Source organism: Narcine bancroftii, chromosome 6, assembly GCF_036971445.1.
Source record: "Narcine bancroftii isolate sNarBan1 chromosome 6, sNarBan1.hap1, whole genome shotgun sequence".
In the NCBI taxonomy this organism is placed as follows: Eukaryota; Metazoa; Chordata; class Chondrichthyes; order Torpediniformes; family Narcinidae; genus Narcine; species Narcine bancroftii.
In genome coordinates, this window is record NC_091474.1 from 240,194,641 (window position 1) to 240,210,371 (window position 15,731).

At 44.1% G+C, this 15,731-nt stretch overlaps 1 protein-coding gene across 9 annotated transcripts in view; it reads right to left on the reverse strand.

Annotated features, from left to right (window-relative positions):
* xdh (xanthine dehydrogenase) overlaps positions 1-15,731 on the reverse strand; it is a 179,186-nt gene that overhangs the window by 39,106 nt on the left and 124,349 nt on the right. For all 9 annotated transcript variants that reach the window (XM_069887778.1, XM_069887780.1, XM_069887777.1 and 6 more), the window contains 3 exons: positions 12,514-12,705; positions 8,542-8,687; positions 6,322-6,403 (listed from right to left, as the gene is read on the reverse strand). In XM_069887778.1, coding sequence (XP_069743879.1) covers positions 6,322-6,403; positions 8,542-8,687; positions 12,514-12,705 — 420 coding nt within the window. The remainder of the gene's footprint in view (positions 1-6,321; positions 6,404-8,541; positions 8,688-12,513; positions 12,706-15,731) is intronic.

Below are 15,731 nucleotides of genomic sequence, written 5' to 3' on the forward strand. Positions count from 1 at the left end.
AGTACATTTTAATTTTTCGCTCAATGATTTCTCTAAAATCCTGTCTTTTAAGTAGCTTGGAGTTTAATCTCCATCTATATGTTCTTGGTGGGATGTCCTCCAGCTCTATTGCCAATAACAGGGGTGAGTGATCCGATAACAATCTTGCTTTATATTCCATTTTCCTAACTCTCCCTTGGATGTGGGCTGACAACTGGAACAGGTCTATCTTTGAGTATGTTTTGTGTCTACCCGAATAATATGAATATTCCTTTTCCTTTGGGTGTTGTTTCCTCCATATATCCAAAAGTTGCATTTCCTGCATCAATTTAATTATAAGTTTGGTTACTTTGTTCGTTCTGTTAGTCTTTTTTCCAGTTTTATCCATGTTTGAGTCCAAATTAAGGTTGAAATCCCCTCCTATTAGTATATTCCCTTGCATATCTGCGATCTTCAAAAAGATATCTTGCATAAATTTTGTATCCTCTTCATTAGGTGCATATACATTGAGCAAATTCCAAAATTCTGAATATATCTGACACTTTATCATTACATACCTCCCTGCTGGATCTATTATTTCCTCCTCTATTTTGATTGGTACATTTTTATTGATTAATATAGCTACTCCTCTGGCTTTTGAATTATATGATGCTGTCATTACATGCCCCATCTAATCTCTTTTTAATTTCTTGTGTTGCACTTCAGTTAGATGTGTTTCTTGCATGAATGCTATATCAATTTTTTCTTTCTTCAGTAAATTTAACAGCTTCTTCCTTTTGATTTGGTTATGTATTCCATTAATATTTAAAGTCATATAGTTCAACATAATCATATAATACTTTGTTTATCTTTCCTTTCCGTTTCCTCATCACCACCTTCCCTTCTTATCCATTTCTGCTTTCTTTTTTTGAACACACTGTAAGACAACATTTCTAAAACATAAAATATTTCCACTATTCCCATATCTAAAACTCTCTGAGTTGCCCTTTGTCCCTTGTCGGGCAACCACATCTCCCCTCTTCATTTTGATTGCGGACCCGCTCGCAAGCATCAACTGATTTTGCAATGACTGTTATTCTTCCCCACCCAGTCCCCCAGAAAAGATTTTAATCTTCATATATAACAAAGCTCACTCTCTTAATTTCCTCCTTACTTCCTTTCTTCCCCTTCTTAGTTCTTACTTATACATTATTTTTCTTCTTTATATGAAGTTTGTCGCCATTCTTGTTCTTGTTGCATCTCTTCATCTCTCTGTCTGTTTTGTAGGTGTTCTGCAAATTCTCGTGCTTTCTCTGGATCCGAGAACAGTCTGCTTTGCTGCCCCGGGATAACTATTTTAAGCACCGCTGGATATCTTTAACATAAATTTATAACCTTTTTTCCATAGGGTCGATTTTGCTGTGTTAAACTCCTTCCTCTTCTTCAGGGGCTCAAAACTTATGTCTAGATAGAAAAATATTTTTGACCTTTGTATTCCAGTGGTTTTTTGTCTTCTCATTTTTTTCATTGCTTTCTCCAATATATTTTCTCTTGTCATATATCTCAGGAATTTTACTAGAATGGATCTTGGTTTTTGTTGTGGTTTAGGGGCTAATGTTCTGTGTGCCCTTTCTATTTCCATTCCTTCGTGTAATTCTGGCATTTCTAGGACCCTGGGGATCCAATCTTTTATAAATTCCTTCATATCTTTGCCTTCTTCATCTTCCTTAAGACCCACTATCTTTATATTGTTTCTTCTATTATAGTTTTCCATGATATCCATCTTCTGAGCTAACAGCTCCTGTGTTTCTTTAACTTTTTTATCAGATTCTTCCAATTTCCTTTTTAAGTTATCTACTTCCATTTCTATGGCTGTTTCTCGTTCTACCACCTTGTCTACTCTTTTCCTTATTTCTGTCATGATCATCTCTAATCTACTCACTTTTTCTTCTGTACCTTTTATTCTTCTTTTTATTTCATTAAATTCTCATGTCAGTCATTCTTTTATTGCTTCCATATATTCTTCAAAAAAATTTTTATCCATGTACTGTCCCTTCCCTTCATCTTCCATTTCTCTGTGTAGAGTTTGATGTTCTCCCTCCTCTTCTTCTGCGTCCACTCCAGGATCTGTGTCCTCTACCACTGTCTCTTCTGATTTTCTTGTGGGGTTGTTTGTTTTATTTTGTTGGGTATTTTTGGTCTTCTTATTTTTATTAAAAGTGTCTTGGTGTTGATCTTCTTCCTCTGGGTTGGTCATCCGTTGTTTCTTCTATTTCCTATTTTTATTCTCTTCCTTCTTGTTCTCATTATTTTCTATGTTTTCCTGTTGAGAGTCTTGCTGTTGTGTTGTACTTGTCTGTTTCAGCTGTGGAGATTTACTCCTCAGCTGGTCCCCTCTCCCGTCGGTGTTGTTTTTGTCTTGAGCATCACACTTTTGTTTGGCTCCGTGAGCCATCTTTGTAGTCCTGAGTTCGGGGTTTCCACTGACCTCAGGGAGTGGGCTTCTCTCTCCACGGCGGGCCTCCTCATACATGTAAGGCTTTCACCTTTCTCTTCTTACGTCTTTCCTTCTACTTCCCGTTGTTTTTGGTCTTTCTTTCTTTGCTGCCATTTTCTCCACACTTTTATTTTTAATTTGTTGTGGTTTCTGTGTTTGTGGCTTTGCTTTTTTTTTATACTTTTCTGGAGAGGGCTGGTATTTTCTTACCGGTCACTACTCGATCATGTGACTTCCGAGAGAGAGAGAGAGAGAGAAGTTGATGCTAATGCCATCTGTTTTAGAGGGTGCCCAGATGGAAGGTGAGGTCTTCTTCCAATTTGGGGGTGGTCACAGTCTGGCGGTGCATGAGACCATGACAGCAAGGGAATAGGGTGTGGAATTTAAAAGGATGGCCACTGGGAGGTCCCTGCTATTGTGGCGGACAGAGCCGAGGTGCTCGGCGAAACGATCTCCCAGTCTGCGCTCAGTCTCTCCGATGTAGGTGAGACCACAGCAGGAATACCGGATATAGTCGATAACTCGTCCTGACTCAGAAGTGAAACATGGGTTCACTTAGAAGGACTGTTTGGAGGCCCAAATGGTGCTGAGGGCACAAGGGGACGATGGGGAGGGAAGAGGGAGGAAGTAGACATGGAGATGAGCAGTCCCTGCAGAAGTGGGGAGGGGAGGAGAGGAGAGGAGAGGAGAATATGTGTAGTGGATGTTGTCAGTGTGAATTTTAGTAAGTCATTTGACAAGGTATTCAAAGATCCACTGTGAATTGATGTTTTGAACTGTGAAGTGTCATGCCCATTGAACCATAGAACACGCAGAACAAAACTAAGCCCTTTGAACAAAGTAGTCTGTGCCAAATTATTATTCTGTTGAGTCCCAATGATCTGCACCCGGGACCACAGCCGTCCCAACCATGTACCTATTCAGATTGCTCTTAAATGTCAAAAATTAACGTGTTGCGGCACTTTGGCAGCACTACAACTCCCAGAAGGCATCAAATGGGCCACGTGACGTCAGTGCGTGATGGCGCCAGCGCGTGTCAAGCGCGTGATTTGGGCTTTCGAAAGGTTGCGCAGGTGGTGAAGAGCAAATCCATTTGATTACCTCTAAAAATGCTTTGTGTGGTTATTTTGCCATGCCCATTGCAATTCCAGTGGCCTCAAGCCCACATTTACCACCTCAGCTGACAATTCGTTCCACACTTTCAGCATGAAGAAGTTCCCCCTAATATTCCCTTGAAACATTTCACCTTTCATCCTTAACCCACGACCACCAGCTTCTGTCTCAGCTAACCCCAGTGGAAGAAAAGACAGAGGGTGGTGGAAAGGTGTTATCCTGGCTCAAGGTCCATAACTTGTGGGGCAGTGGCTACATTAATAATCTCTTCTAAGAACAACTTGTCACTCAAAGCACTGCGGCTGGGAAGGGAAGAGGTGAAAGGACACGTGTCTCAACAGCAGGTGGCGCAACATTTGTCCTTTCCCTTCTTCCCTACCCACCATCCAGGTGCCCAAGCAGCCTTTCCGGGTGAAGCAGTAATTTACTTGCATTTCTTCCAATCTGGTCCACCTCATTTTATGTCCAAAAGATGGCTTCCTCTGCATTGGAGAAGCCAAAGGAAGATTGGCTGATGCATGGTGTTCTGGTTGCAGGAGCAAGGCTAAGTGTCCTGCCACTCTAGTCCTTCATTTGTCGAGGTGCATGGCATGATGGGTCCAAGCCATGAAGGAAAGATCTTGCCTGACCAACCTATTGGATTTTTGAGGAAATCTCAAGTAGGGTGGGAAAGGGAGGGGCTGAGGATATTATGTATTTAAGAGGCTGCTTTAACAAGATGAGAACCCATGGAATTAGAGGAAATGGCTGCACCATTTCATCAGATGCAAGGATCGACAATGAGATAGACAACAGACTCGCCAAGGCAAATAGCGCCTTTGGAAGACTACACAAAAGAGTCTGGAAAAACAACCAACTGAAAAACCTCACAAAGATAAGCGTATACAGAGCCGTTGTCATACCCACACTCCTGTTCGGCTCCGAATCATGGGTCCTCTACCGGCACCACCTACGGCTCCTAGAACGCTTCCACCAGCGTTGTCTCCGCTCCATCCTCAACATCCATTGGAGCGCTTACATCCCTAACGTCGAAGTACTCGAGATGGCAGAGGTCGACAGCATCGAGTCCACGCTGCTGAAGATCCAGCTGCGCTGGATGGGTCACGTCTCCAGAATGGAGGACCATCGCCTTCCCAAGATCGTGTTATATGGCGAGCTCTCCACTGGCCACCGTGACAGAGGTGCACCAAAGAAAAGGTACAAGGACTGCCTAAAGAAATCTCTTGGTGCCTGCCACATTGACCACCGCCAGTGGGCTGATAACGCCTCAAACCGTGCATCTTGGCGCCTCACAGTTTGGCGGGCAGCAACCTCCTTTGAAGAAGGCCGCAGAGCCCACCTCACTGACAAAAGGCAAAGGAGGAAAAACCCAACACCCAACCCCAACCAACCAATTTTCCCCTGCAACCACTGCAATCGTGTCTGCCTGTCCCGCATCGGACTTGTCAGCCACAAACGAGCCTGCAGCTGACGTGGACTTTTTACCCCCTCCATAAATCTTCGTCCGCGAAGCCAAGCCAAAGAAAAAAAAAAATTAGATTGGGTGGAGCATTGGCTGATAGGCAGAAGGCAAAAGGTAGGAATAAAGGGATCCTGCTCAGGTTGGCTGCCAGTTACTTGTGGTGTTGTGCAAGGGTCAATGTTGGGGCCACTTCTGTTTACAATGTAGATTGATGATTTAGATTATGGAGTGAATGTTTTTGTGGCCAAGTTTGCAGATGTCACCAAGATGGGTGGAGGAGCAGGAAGTGTTGAAGAAACCGAAAGGTTGCAGAGAGTTTTGGACAGTTTAGGAGGGTGGGCAAAGAAATGGCAGATGAGATACAATGTTGTACATTTTGGAAGAGGAAATAACCAGGCAGATTATTATTTGAATGGGAAGAAAATTCAAAATTCAGAAGTGCAAAGGGACTTGGGAGTCCTCATGTAGGGTATGCTAAATGCTAACCACCGGTTTGGATCGGCAGTAAAGAAAGCGAATGCTATGTTGGCATTCATTTCAAGAGGTATCGTGTATTAGAGTAAAGAGGTGATGATGAGGCTCCATGGGGCATCAGTGGGACCTCACTGGGAAAACTGTGTGCAGTTTTGGGGCCCTTATCTTAGAAGGGATGTAATGATGTTGGAGAGAGCACAGAGAAGATTTAACAGGATGATTCCTGGAATGGAAGGAGGAGGAGCATTTATTGGCTCTTGGACTGTATTCAATGGCGAAGAATGGGAGGGGATCTCATAGAAACATTATGAATGCTGAAAGGATTGGACAGAGTAGATGTGAATAAGATGTTTCCCTTGCTGGGTGAATCCAGGACAAGAGGGCACAGCCTTAGATTTAGAGGGTACACATATAAAACAGAGATGAGGAGAAATTTCTTTACCCAGAGGGTCATGAATTTGAGGCATTTGTTGCCACATACAGCTGTGGAGGCCCAATCACCAGGGAGTTTAAGTAGGAGATTGATAGGTATCTAATTAGTCAGGGTGTCAGGGGATATGGGGAAAAGGCTGGAAATTGGGACTAGATGTGAGAATGGTTTAGCTCATGGTGGATTTGCAGAGCAGACTCGATGGGCCGAATGGGCTACTTCTATTCCTGTGTTTTATGATTTCTTCATGGTCTCCCCTCTGTCTCTCTCACACTTTCTGACCAACACCTCTTGCCCATTTCCCAGATCCTTTCACCCATCCTGATCGAAGCACTCCAACCCCCGCTTCTCCCATCATCCATTTCTCCAACCTCATTCCTTTTGTACCTGATTCAAGAATGTGGCAGTGAAGCTGATTCCAAACATGGTGGGAATAATCGCCAGACCTCTCTTCTTCCAGCGATGCTGCCTGGCATAAAGATAAAAGAAACTGTTTATTCTTGTTCAATGCTGTGGAAACTAGAGTCACTTTAAACAGAAGAACAGAGGAGGCCGTGGATCATCAAGGCCCCACCAGCTGAGCCCAACTCGTGTCCTATATGGCTGAGACCACCCAGCCCTTCAACCTGCCCTGCCATTCTACAAAATTGTAGCTCATCTGTTCTAAAATTAACTCTGGATCCGACCTATCCCATACTTATGTTTTTTACATAGAACATTATTTTTTTTCTCTCTGTTCTGAAGTGTCTTCCTACCTCCCAGGAGTGGCCATTCATGCAGGAGTGGCCAAAACTCCAAAGATCCGTATCACACTCCGAGTTTAGAAGAATACCTGAAGTGCAGTATTTACGTTGTGTTCATTAGCCTGTTGTTCGCAGATCGCCTGCAGTTCAGTTTAGACTGCAGGCGATCTTTGAAACCGTCTAGGGGTCCCGGAGGTAAAATCTCGGACCAGGAATTCCTGTTACGATCCTTTTACACAGACTGTGTTCCAGAAGATTGGGAATAATTTCCCGGAACATGGGAGCTGAGTAAAAAACATAATCGATTATTTACACCATGCTTATCAAGTGCCTGAAGAATATTCAAAAGCCCCTCTTTCACCAGCATCTCATTGCGCAGTGAGCTGGGACAAGAAGCCCTTTGTGTAGTTTCCACTGGGCCTCCCTTAACAGGGACACAACTCAGCCCCAGGGATCAGAGGGTTCTATCTTCAACTGAAAACGGTGACTTTCTGCTGTCCCCTTTGTCCACTGGTTTAATCAGCAGGCTGGCATCAGCTGACACCGGGGACATGAGTGAGGGTCGAGGCGGTTAAACCCCAGCTTTAAATGATTCCGTTTGATGTCAGCGTGCCGACTGTTTTCTTTTTCCCACTGGTCCCCGACCCAGTTAATTCCTGGAGAAGGTGCCAGTGGAAAAGGGGCTAGTGATTCTGGAAGCAGAGAGGCCAGTCAACATCTCACTTGTTCCGTCATTAAATTGTGATCAACTCCATTTAAGCAGTGCGGGATACTACAGAACAGTGTTGGCCTTGGCTCCACTTGTGGAGGTTGTGCCAACCTACTCTGATTCCACAATAATCTGATACTTCCCTGCGTCACACTATAACCTACATTGTTTACTGACATTCTTGTGCATGCCTAATGTCCCAAGTGTACCTGCCTCCTCCTCCATCCCCAGCAATTCATTCCAGGCACCCAACACTCTCTCAACTTCCCTCCTCTCACCTTAAACAGATGGCCTCTGACATTTGCTATTGTCGCCCTGGGGAAAAGTGGTGGCTGTCCACTCAATCTAGATCAGTGGTTCTCAACCTTTTTCTTTCCACTCACATCTCACTTTAAGTATTCCCGATGCCAATGGTGCTCTGTGATTAGTTAAGGTGGGACGCGAGTGGAAAGAAAATGGTTTGAAAAGCACTGGTTTAATCAGACCTAATTGACTCGTGATGTCCACAATTTCAGAACTCCAAAGGAAATGGCAATTTTTCTCAAGCAAAATATTTCAGTAACAATTGAGTCGAGAACGGTGATTCACAACCTTCCCCTCCCACTCACCTACATCCTTAAGCAAACCCTTACTAATCACAGAGTACAGATGGCATAGGGATTACTTAAAGTGGCATGTGAGGGGAAAGAAAAAGGTTGAGGACCACTGGTCTAGATCACTGACCATCCTGACAACATCCCATCCCTTTGTGAGGTGGTGCCTCAAGATGACTGGCAAGATCATCACCTTGGCTATGCCTTCGTCTTCAGGCAGAAAGAACCTTTAGATTCAAGAAGTTTTTTTCCCCAAACAGCTATCAGGCTCTTGAACCTTCCTGTATCACCCAAACTATTACACTGTTAGAAGACTACAAAGGTCTGTTGGCACTACAAATTATTTTCAACTATTAATCTTTATTTAATGTTTTTTTCTCTCATTATTTTGTAGATGTTGTTATGTGATTTGTGTTTTAAGTGGTTGGGAAGCTGCAGAAAGTGAGACTTCCACTGCATCTGTACATTGTACTGACAACAATAAACATTCAAGCTGCTTGCAGCACAACTGTTGAAGAAAGGATTATTGCTAAAATGGGGAGCACCAAACCATTCACTTGACCTGTTAAATTCATCCACTGCTTTCCTTCGGCTGTAATAGGATGAGCTGTCCATGCATTCATCCCAACATTTTCTAATATTCACATCTTCCATCGTTTGACCGTAATGGGTGATGTTGCCCTCTTGGTACATGTTCACCTTCCGCACCTGAGGAATGGAAAGGGAAGATGATTTGTTGAGGTTGAGGGGCAAAGCACGGCCAAACAACTTCACGGCTGTAGGATCGTCTGAACTCCACTGGTGTTTCAGCACCCAGGGCATCTGTTCCCGCACTGGGAAAGAAGTAGGAATAGAGTTCAGCTATTTTGGGCAAGCCCCCAATTCCTGCTGACCCATGTTGTTAACTCCCCCCATGCTTCTTGTTGCTCTCTGAAGGGCCAAGAATTATGATCAAGAATGTCAATTGGGCATTAATTCATTCACAAGGCTGTAACTTTGGAGTCTTACATAACCCAGCCCTTATAGAGGAATGCTCTCATCCAATCACCACCAACTCCCATCCATGTTCTCACCCCCAGCACATACATACTCCATTCACGCCACCCAAATCTACTTTTACCTCACTAAATCTTCCTTGTTAGGTTAAGTGAAGCAAACTTAGCCTCCACATCCTCTCCACTCCACATACCATCCATGATGTCATTCCCCTTAGAGATTTGTGGGAGTCAGCATTAGACATTGTGAGTGGGAGGGCTGGGGGGGTGGGGGGGGTTCCATCGTACATGTTTACATCACAGAAGTAGGCCACTGAGTTCAGGCTGGCTCTCGACCAGAAAAAAAACTCAACAGTCCCATCACCTGCCAGTTCTCTGTTGGGTTTTTAACTTTTCCCCATCACCAATGCCCTCTGAGAGCCTCAATGGCACCTGTCCCCTCCTCATCTGTAGGGTTTTTCCAACCCCACATCATGTAAAAAGCTCTTTCCTTTGTCTCCTCCTGTTGATCTTCCATCCCTCCCCAAATGGGAACCGCTCCTCCATTTTTTCAGATACTTCCACCAAATTTCTCCCTTAGCTTCCCTTTCTGCAAGGAAAACAAGTCCCAGCCATTCTACTCTATCCTGCTCATTTCGATCTGTCACCTGGGAATCACTTGTGTACAGCTTTTCTTCACAGATGGAATCTGATGAGGTGAGAGCATTGAACACCACCAAACTTGTTTTTTTAAAAGTTCAGCCTAGTTCCCAGTTTTTATACTTCATGCAAATGCATGCCCAAGTACACTTTCAGCTGCCCCTCCCACTTTCACACAGTCCCTCTGCTCCTGTTCCCCTTCAAGAACAACATTATTTTATTCTGCATTACTGCTTCTCGGCCTTCCTTCACGTTTCTCCACCTCACGTTTCTCCACTTCTCGTGCTCTTTTCTTACACTTTTTGATTCCGAGATGTCCTCCATGGATCCTTTTTAGCATCTCTTTTCTCAGACTCATTGGGTTAAGGATTTTGCTTCCTTTGTAGATGACGTCTTCGACCATTGATAGTTCCGCCCTGCAGTTCCAGTGCTCTGAAACATCAGATGAGCATCATTCTTTATATTCTAAGTGAACATTCATTTAATGGGTTTTGGAACAATGCAATCAAGGGGTTCTGGTCATTCTCTACACCTGTCCTGACACAAACTGATGAAATCATTCACAGGCGTATGTGATGCCGAGCAGCTCCTTTTCAATTCGAGCGTGTTGCGTCTCCGCGTCTGTCATTGAGCGTGATCACATACTCAGTGAGTTGTCAGTCATCATACTTTTGCAGAAGAACTGCATCGAGTCCACTATGTGATGCATCTGATGATACCTTGATGGGTCTCACTGGGTCGTAACAGCTCAGAATGGGTTCCTCTGTGAGCAGATTCTTTAGTTTGCTCCATGACTTTTCATGCTCATGATTCCACTCCCATTCAGTGTTCAAATCTGTTAGTCTTCTCAATGGAACCATCTTTTCTGAGAGGTTGAGTATGAATTTACCCTTATGGTTGATCATTCCATTAAACCTCTGTACGTCCTTTTTGAATTGAGGCCTTGGCATGTTCCCAATGGCGGACACCTTTTTGGGATGTGGTCTGATGCCCTCATTGCCAGTAATATCTCCTACAAATGTTAGTTCTGTCACCCCTATTCAGCTTCAGGTTTGCTTTCCTTGTTGCTTCCAGCACTTTCCTTACTCTCTCATCAAGTTCCATTCTCGTGGTTCCCCAAACTATGATGTCATCCATTGAGGTATCAACTCCGTCTGGGTGCTCATAGACCATGTGGATAGTTTTGTGATATACTTCAGGACCTGAGGCAATTCCGAATGGTCACCTTAGGAATCTGTCTCTGCCAAATGGACTATTGAACGTACTTCTTCCAATTTTAAATGCTCAAATCCTGATGATGCATCTAACTCGCTGAAAAACTTTGCATTTGCAAACTGTGACATGATTTCTTCACGAGGCAGAAGCTCAAAGTGTTCTCTCTTTATTGATCTGTTTAGATCTCTTGGATCCAAGCAAATTCTAAGCTTTCCATTCTTTTTAACCACACGACGAGTGAACTCACCCACTCCGTTGGCTCATCTGAATCATGTTCAGGTTTTCCATCCTGTCCAACCCTGCTTTTGCTTTTGAAGCATAAATGGAACCTTTCTGCATGGAAGTATTATCAGTGGCAAATGTTTATCCACTCTGATCGTGTGTTCTCCTGGAAGGCAGCCTCGACCCTGAAATAGTTCATTGTACTCTTTAATGAGTTCATTATAGACTGTCTCTCCTTCGCTTTCCACAACGAGAACTCTTTATACAAGGTTCAATTTCTCACAGGGTGTTAAAACTCGTATGGCCTGTACATCCTTTGGTGCCATGATAAATGCTAACATGTGCTCTTTGTCCTTGAGTTTCACTTTGACCATGTATTTTCCTTGCACTGATATATCAGTGGTATTGTGGTGGCATGCCATTAGGCAGGCGAACCGGCCCCGCATGTCATGCACACGGCGGGGCAGCCAGCCAAAATGGCGCGATCGGGGGTTTCTCCCTGACCTCGGCACCAGGTCAGCACATTGTTGGGTTTGACACTTCATTTGTTATTTCATTCTCTATTCTTGGCCAATACATCACTTCTCGTGCTCTTTTCTTACACTTTTTGATTCCGAGATGTCCTCCATGGATCCTTTTTAGCATCTCTTTTCTCAGACTCGTTGGGTTAAGGATTTTGCTTCCTTTGTAGATGACATCTTCGACCACTGATACCGAAAATACATGGTCAAAGTGAAACTCAAGGACAAAGAGCACATGTTAGCATTTATCATGGCACCAAAGGATGTACAATGTGCCCCGGCAACGTCAGGGCCCCCGGCTCAGCTCTCAGCCAGGTCCGGGCTAGGAGCATAAGACCAGCCAGGCAGACCTCAATAAACGAGTTTTGCTCACTGAACTCAACTTGTCTGGTTGTGAGATCATTCAGTAAGCAGAGTGGCCGCCACTACAGTATATTCCTATCACCTTCACTTTTGTTCCATACATCTTTGGTCTGGGTCTAACGTTCTTAAAATCAGTCTCTGATATTACATTAATTTGTGCTTCAGTATCCAATTTAACTGAAATGTATATGCCATTCACTTTTAATCTCAACATCCAGTCTCGGTTTTCTTTTTTGTTTTCAGTCACAAATCTACATAGAATTCCTCTATCTCCCTTTCATCTATTGCATGAACCTTGCTTTGTTGCATTTGGTTCCTACAGCAATGGGCATAATGGTTGTTTTTGTTGCACACATAGCATGGACACTTTTTTGGTAGGTGTTCTTCTTGCTGAATAATTGTCAGAGTGACAGGGCAGGCATTAAAATCTTGACTGGGTGAAATAAAGAGGATCAACTCCTTGCCCTGAGGGTTTTGGTTACCACGGAACAGCACAGCAGAGAAATAGACTGGACCATACAAAATTGTCCACCTGGGACTTCAGTGTTCCCGCACCCTCCCCGCCCGCTTTGCCCATACTTGATGTGCAGGTAGTCCGCTCTTCTGGATAATAGCGTCCATCCAGCTCTCAGCCAAGAACATTCCCTGCGGTCCCCCGAATCCACGAAACGCCGTGTTGGAAGGCAAGTTGGTTTTGCAGACGTAGCCAGTCCCTCGAATGTTGGGGACGTAGTAGGTATTGGTCATGTGGAACAGAGCCCGCTGCATGACCTGGATTCAGAGAGAGAGAGAGAGAGAGAGAGAGAGAATTGTACAAAGAGTTAATTTAGGGTTTGGATTAAGAGTTATTTTGGAGTCCCTTCAGCAATCCTGTTGCGAATAAGTCAGCAATGTTGGAACACAAGGCAGCTGCTGGAATCTGCTCCCCATTAAATCATATCATGGCCGACCTTCTTATAGACCACACTTTCCTTATTAAAATGTATCCTAACTTCAGAGGAACTTCTTCCAAATCGTGAGCTGCGATATCTGAATTTCAATCTCTTTTATCCAAAGTGGCTGTTACTTTATGTAGTTTTAATTCATTGATAGAAATTATAAACATTTTTGCATAGCTTCGCATTAAGACTTTTGTAACAATGAATAATAAAGTATTCACTGTATAATGATACAACAATATATAGAGATATAAAAATATGTGGAGATACAAAAGCTTAAAGAGGTACAAAAAGGTATTTAAAGAGATACAAACATTTAAAGAAAAATTTCTCGTGCTCACGCTTCCTTCACATCTTGGAGAATGAAAGAGCAAGCCGTTAGCCTGGGTGGATGTTATGACATATTACATTATAGTCACTATGGCAACACTACAAACAATAGTTCTCTTAAAGAGACAGGCACAAAATTAACTAAGAATCAAAAACACAAGTTTTAACCTTTACACTTCTGGAGGTCCCAAGATTATACCAAACTTGGTGATGCAAAATTGAGCTGTTCCCACCCAGTGGAACTGAGAGTCCTGCCTTCCCCTGCCCATCTCCCCCCACCATTTTGTTTAAACACCTGCCAACATTCTTTTCATTCCTTGATGAAGGGCTCGCCCATAAACATTGGGTTTGTATCTTTATCTTTGCTACATAAAGTACAGCGTTTGACCTGCTGGGTTTCTCTTTTTATCTTTTTACTTCAATCACGGTGTCTTCAGTATTTTACTGCAGTGATTTCTATGTCAGTCAATCATGGCCAAATCCCTTCATGAAGTCATTGTACTCTGTTCTAGCATCAAAGATTTCACACCTTTCATTGAGGTCCCTTTATTACCCTAAAGTCATGGAAGTGCACATTACCAAATCAGACTCTTCCACATGTAAACACATCAAAATTCTGGAGGAACTCAGCCGGTCTTTTCAGCATCCATAAAAAGCAAAAATATATTACTGACATTTCAGGCCTGAGCCCTTCGTCAAGAATGAGCCAGAAGCAGGAAATCTCAGAAAGGCTCAGCATTCAGACAATGGGGGAGGGGGAGGAATCCAGACCAACAAAAGGTGTTAATTGGACATGATAAGTGTCCAGGTAAGAATTTATCATGTTTATGTGCAAAGTAACAGGGAAAGGAGGGACAGAGCTGGGGGAAGGTGATGGAGAAATTAACGAAAAAGACCGAGAAGTCAATATTAAAGCCACCCACTTGGAGGGTTCCCAGTCGGAAGATGAGGCGTTGCTCCTCCAATTTGCAGTTGGTCTCAATCTGGCAGTACATGGGACCATGGACAAATAGAGAAGAGATTGAAGAAAGGGAGAGAGTTGCTAGAGATGGATTTGAGGTTGGGCTGGAAGTTGGCAGCAAAGTAGATGAAGTCAACGAGCTCATCATGGGTACATGAGGCAGCACCAAAGTGGTCATCGATATAGCGGAGGAAGAGTGGCGGGGCCTTGCCTGCGTTGGCTTGTAGCATGGACTGCTCCACATAGCCAACAACAAAGGCAAGCATAGCTGAGGCCCATATGAGTACCCATGGCTACCCCTTTAACCTGGAGAATGGGCAATGAGTCGAAGGAGAAATTATTGAGGGTGAGGACAAGTTTTGCCAGTTTGAGGAGGCTGGTGGTGGAGGAGGACTGGCTAGTTCTATTGTCTGGGAAGAAACAATTGGATTTAGGCCTTCAGTAAGGGGATGGAGGTGCATAGGGATTGGATATCCATGGTAAATATGAGGAGATCAAGTTCAGGGAACTGGAAGTTGGTGAAGTGATGGAGGGCATGTGAAGAGTCCCAGATATTGGTGGGGAGGGACTGGACCAAGGGGGAAAAAACAGCATCAAAGTAAATGGAAACCAATTTGGTGGAGCAGAAGAATCTGGAAACGATCGGTCTGCCGAGACAATTGGAAAGAAGGTAGAAACAGGTGGTTTGGGGATGGGAAACAATAAGTTTGGAGGTCATGAGGGAGTTGACAGGAAGTGATTAGTTCAGAGATGGTGCATGATACAGTGGTTCGATGAGTTTTGGTAGGGCCCTGTTGGAGGGGTAAGTAAAAGGAGGTGCCTGAGAGTTGTCACCTGGGTTCAGACAGATAGAGGTCAGGGTGCCAGATGGTACAGTTGATGTCACAGCAGAAATTGAAAATTTATAGGTCCAGTCCAGGTAGAAGACCGGAACAAGTTGTCCAGGAGGAGGAAGACATTTTAAAGCAGGAGAAGGGATCTGTAGTGGGGGGAGGGGGGGGGGGGGGCGGGAGGGGTGTAGAATTGTGGTTGTGAAAGTAGGCATAGAGATGGAGCTGACAGAAGAAGAGTTCGGCATCATGGGGTGTGTGGAACTCGTTAAGGTGTGGGAGAAGGGGGACGAAGGTTAGGTCTCTACTGAGGACACAGCATTCAGTCTCTGAGAGTGGAGGAGATAGTGAAGACCAGGCAGGTGTTCGGGGTGGGGGGGTGGTTTCAATGGGTGAAGGGTGTTGGAGAGGGGTGGAGGATGAGTTGATCTGCCTCCCTAACCCCACATAGACATGATAAATTCTCAGAGTCTCCCTTATTATATCAAATTAACAGCTTTGGTTGGTCTGGATTCCTCCCCCATTGTTTGAATTCTGAGACTTCCTGATATATCCTGCTTCCACCTTTTCTGAATTAGCGATCCTGTCTAACATCCTAGTTCGGGTGAAAGGTCATCGGGCTGAATTCGAAATCCTGTCTTATGTCCTAGTTCGAGTGAAAGGTCATCGGGCTGAATTCATGATCCTGTCTAACATCCTCGTTCGGGTGAAAGGTCATCAGGCTGAATTCGAGATCCT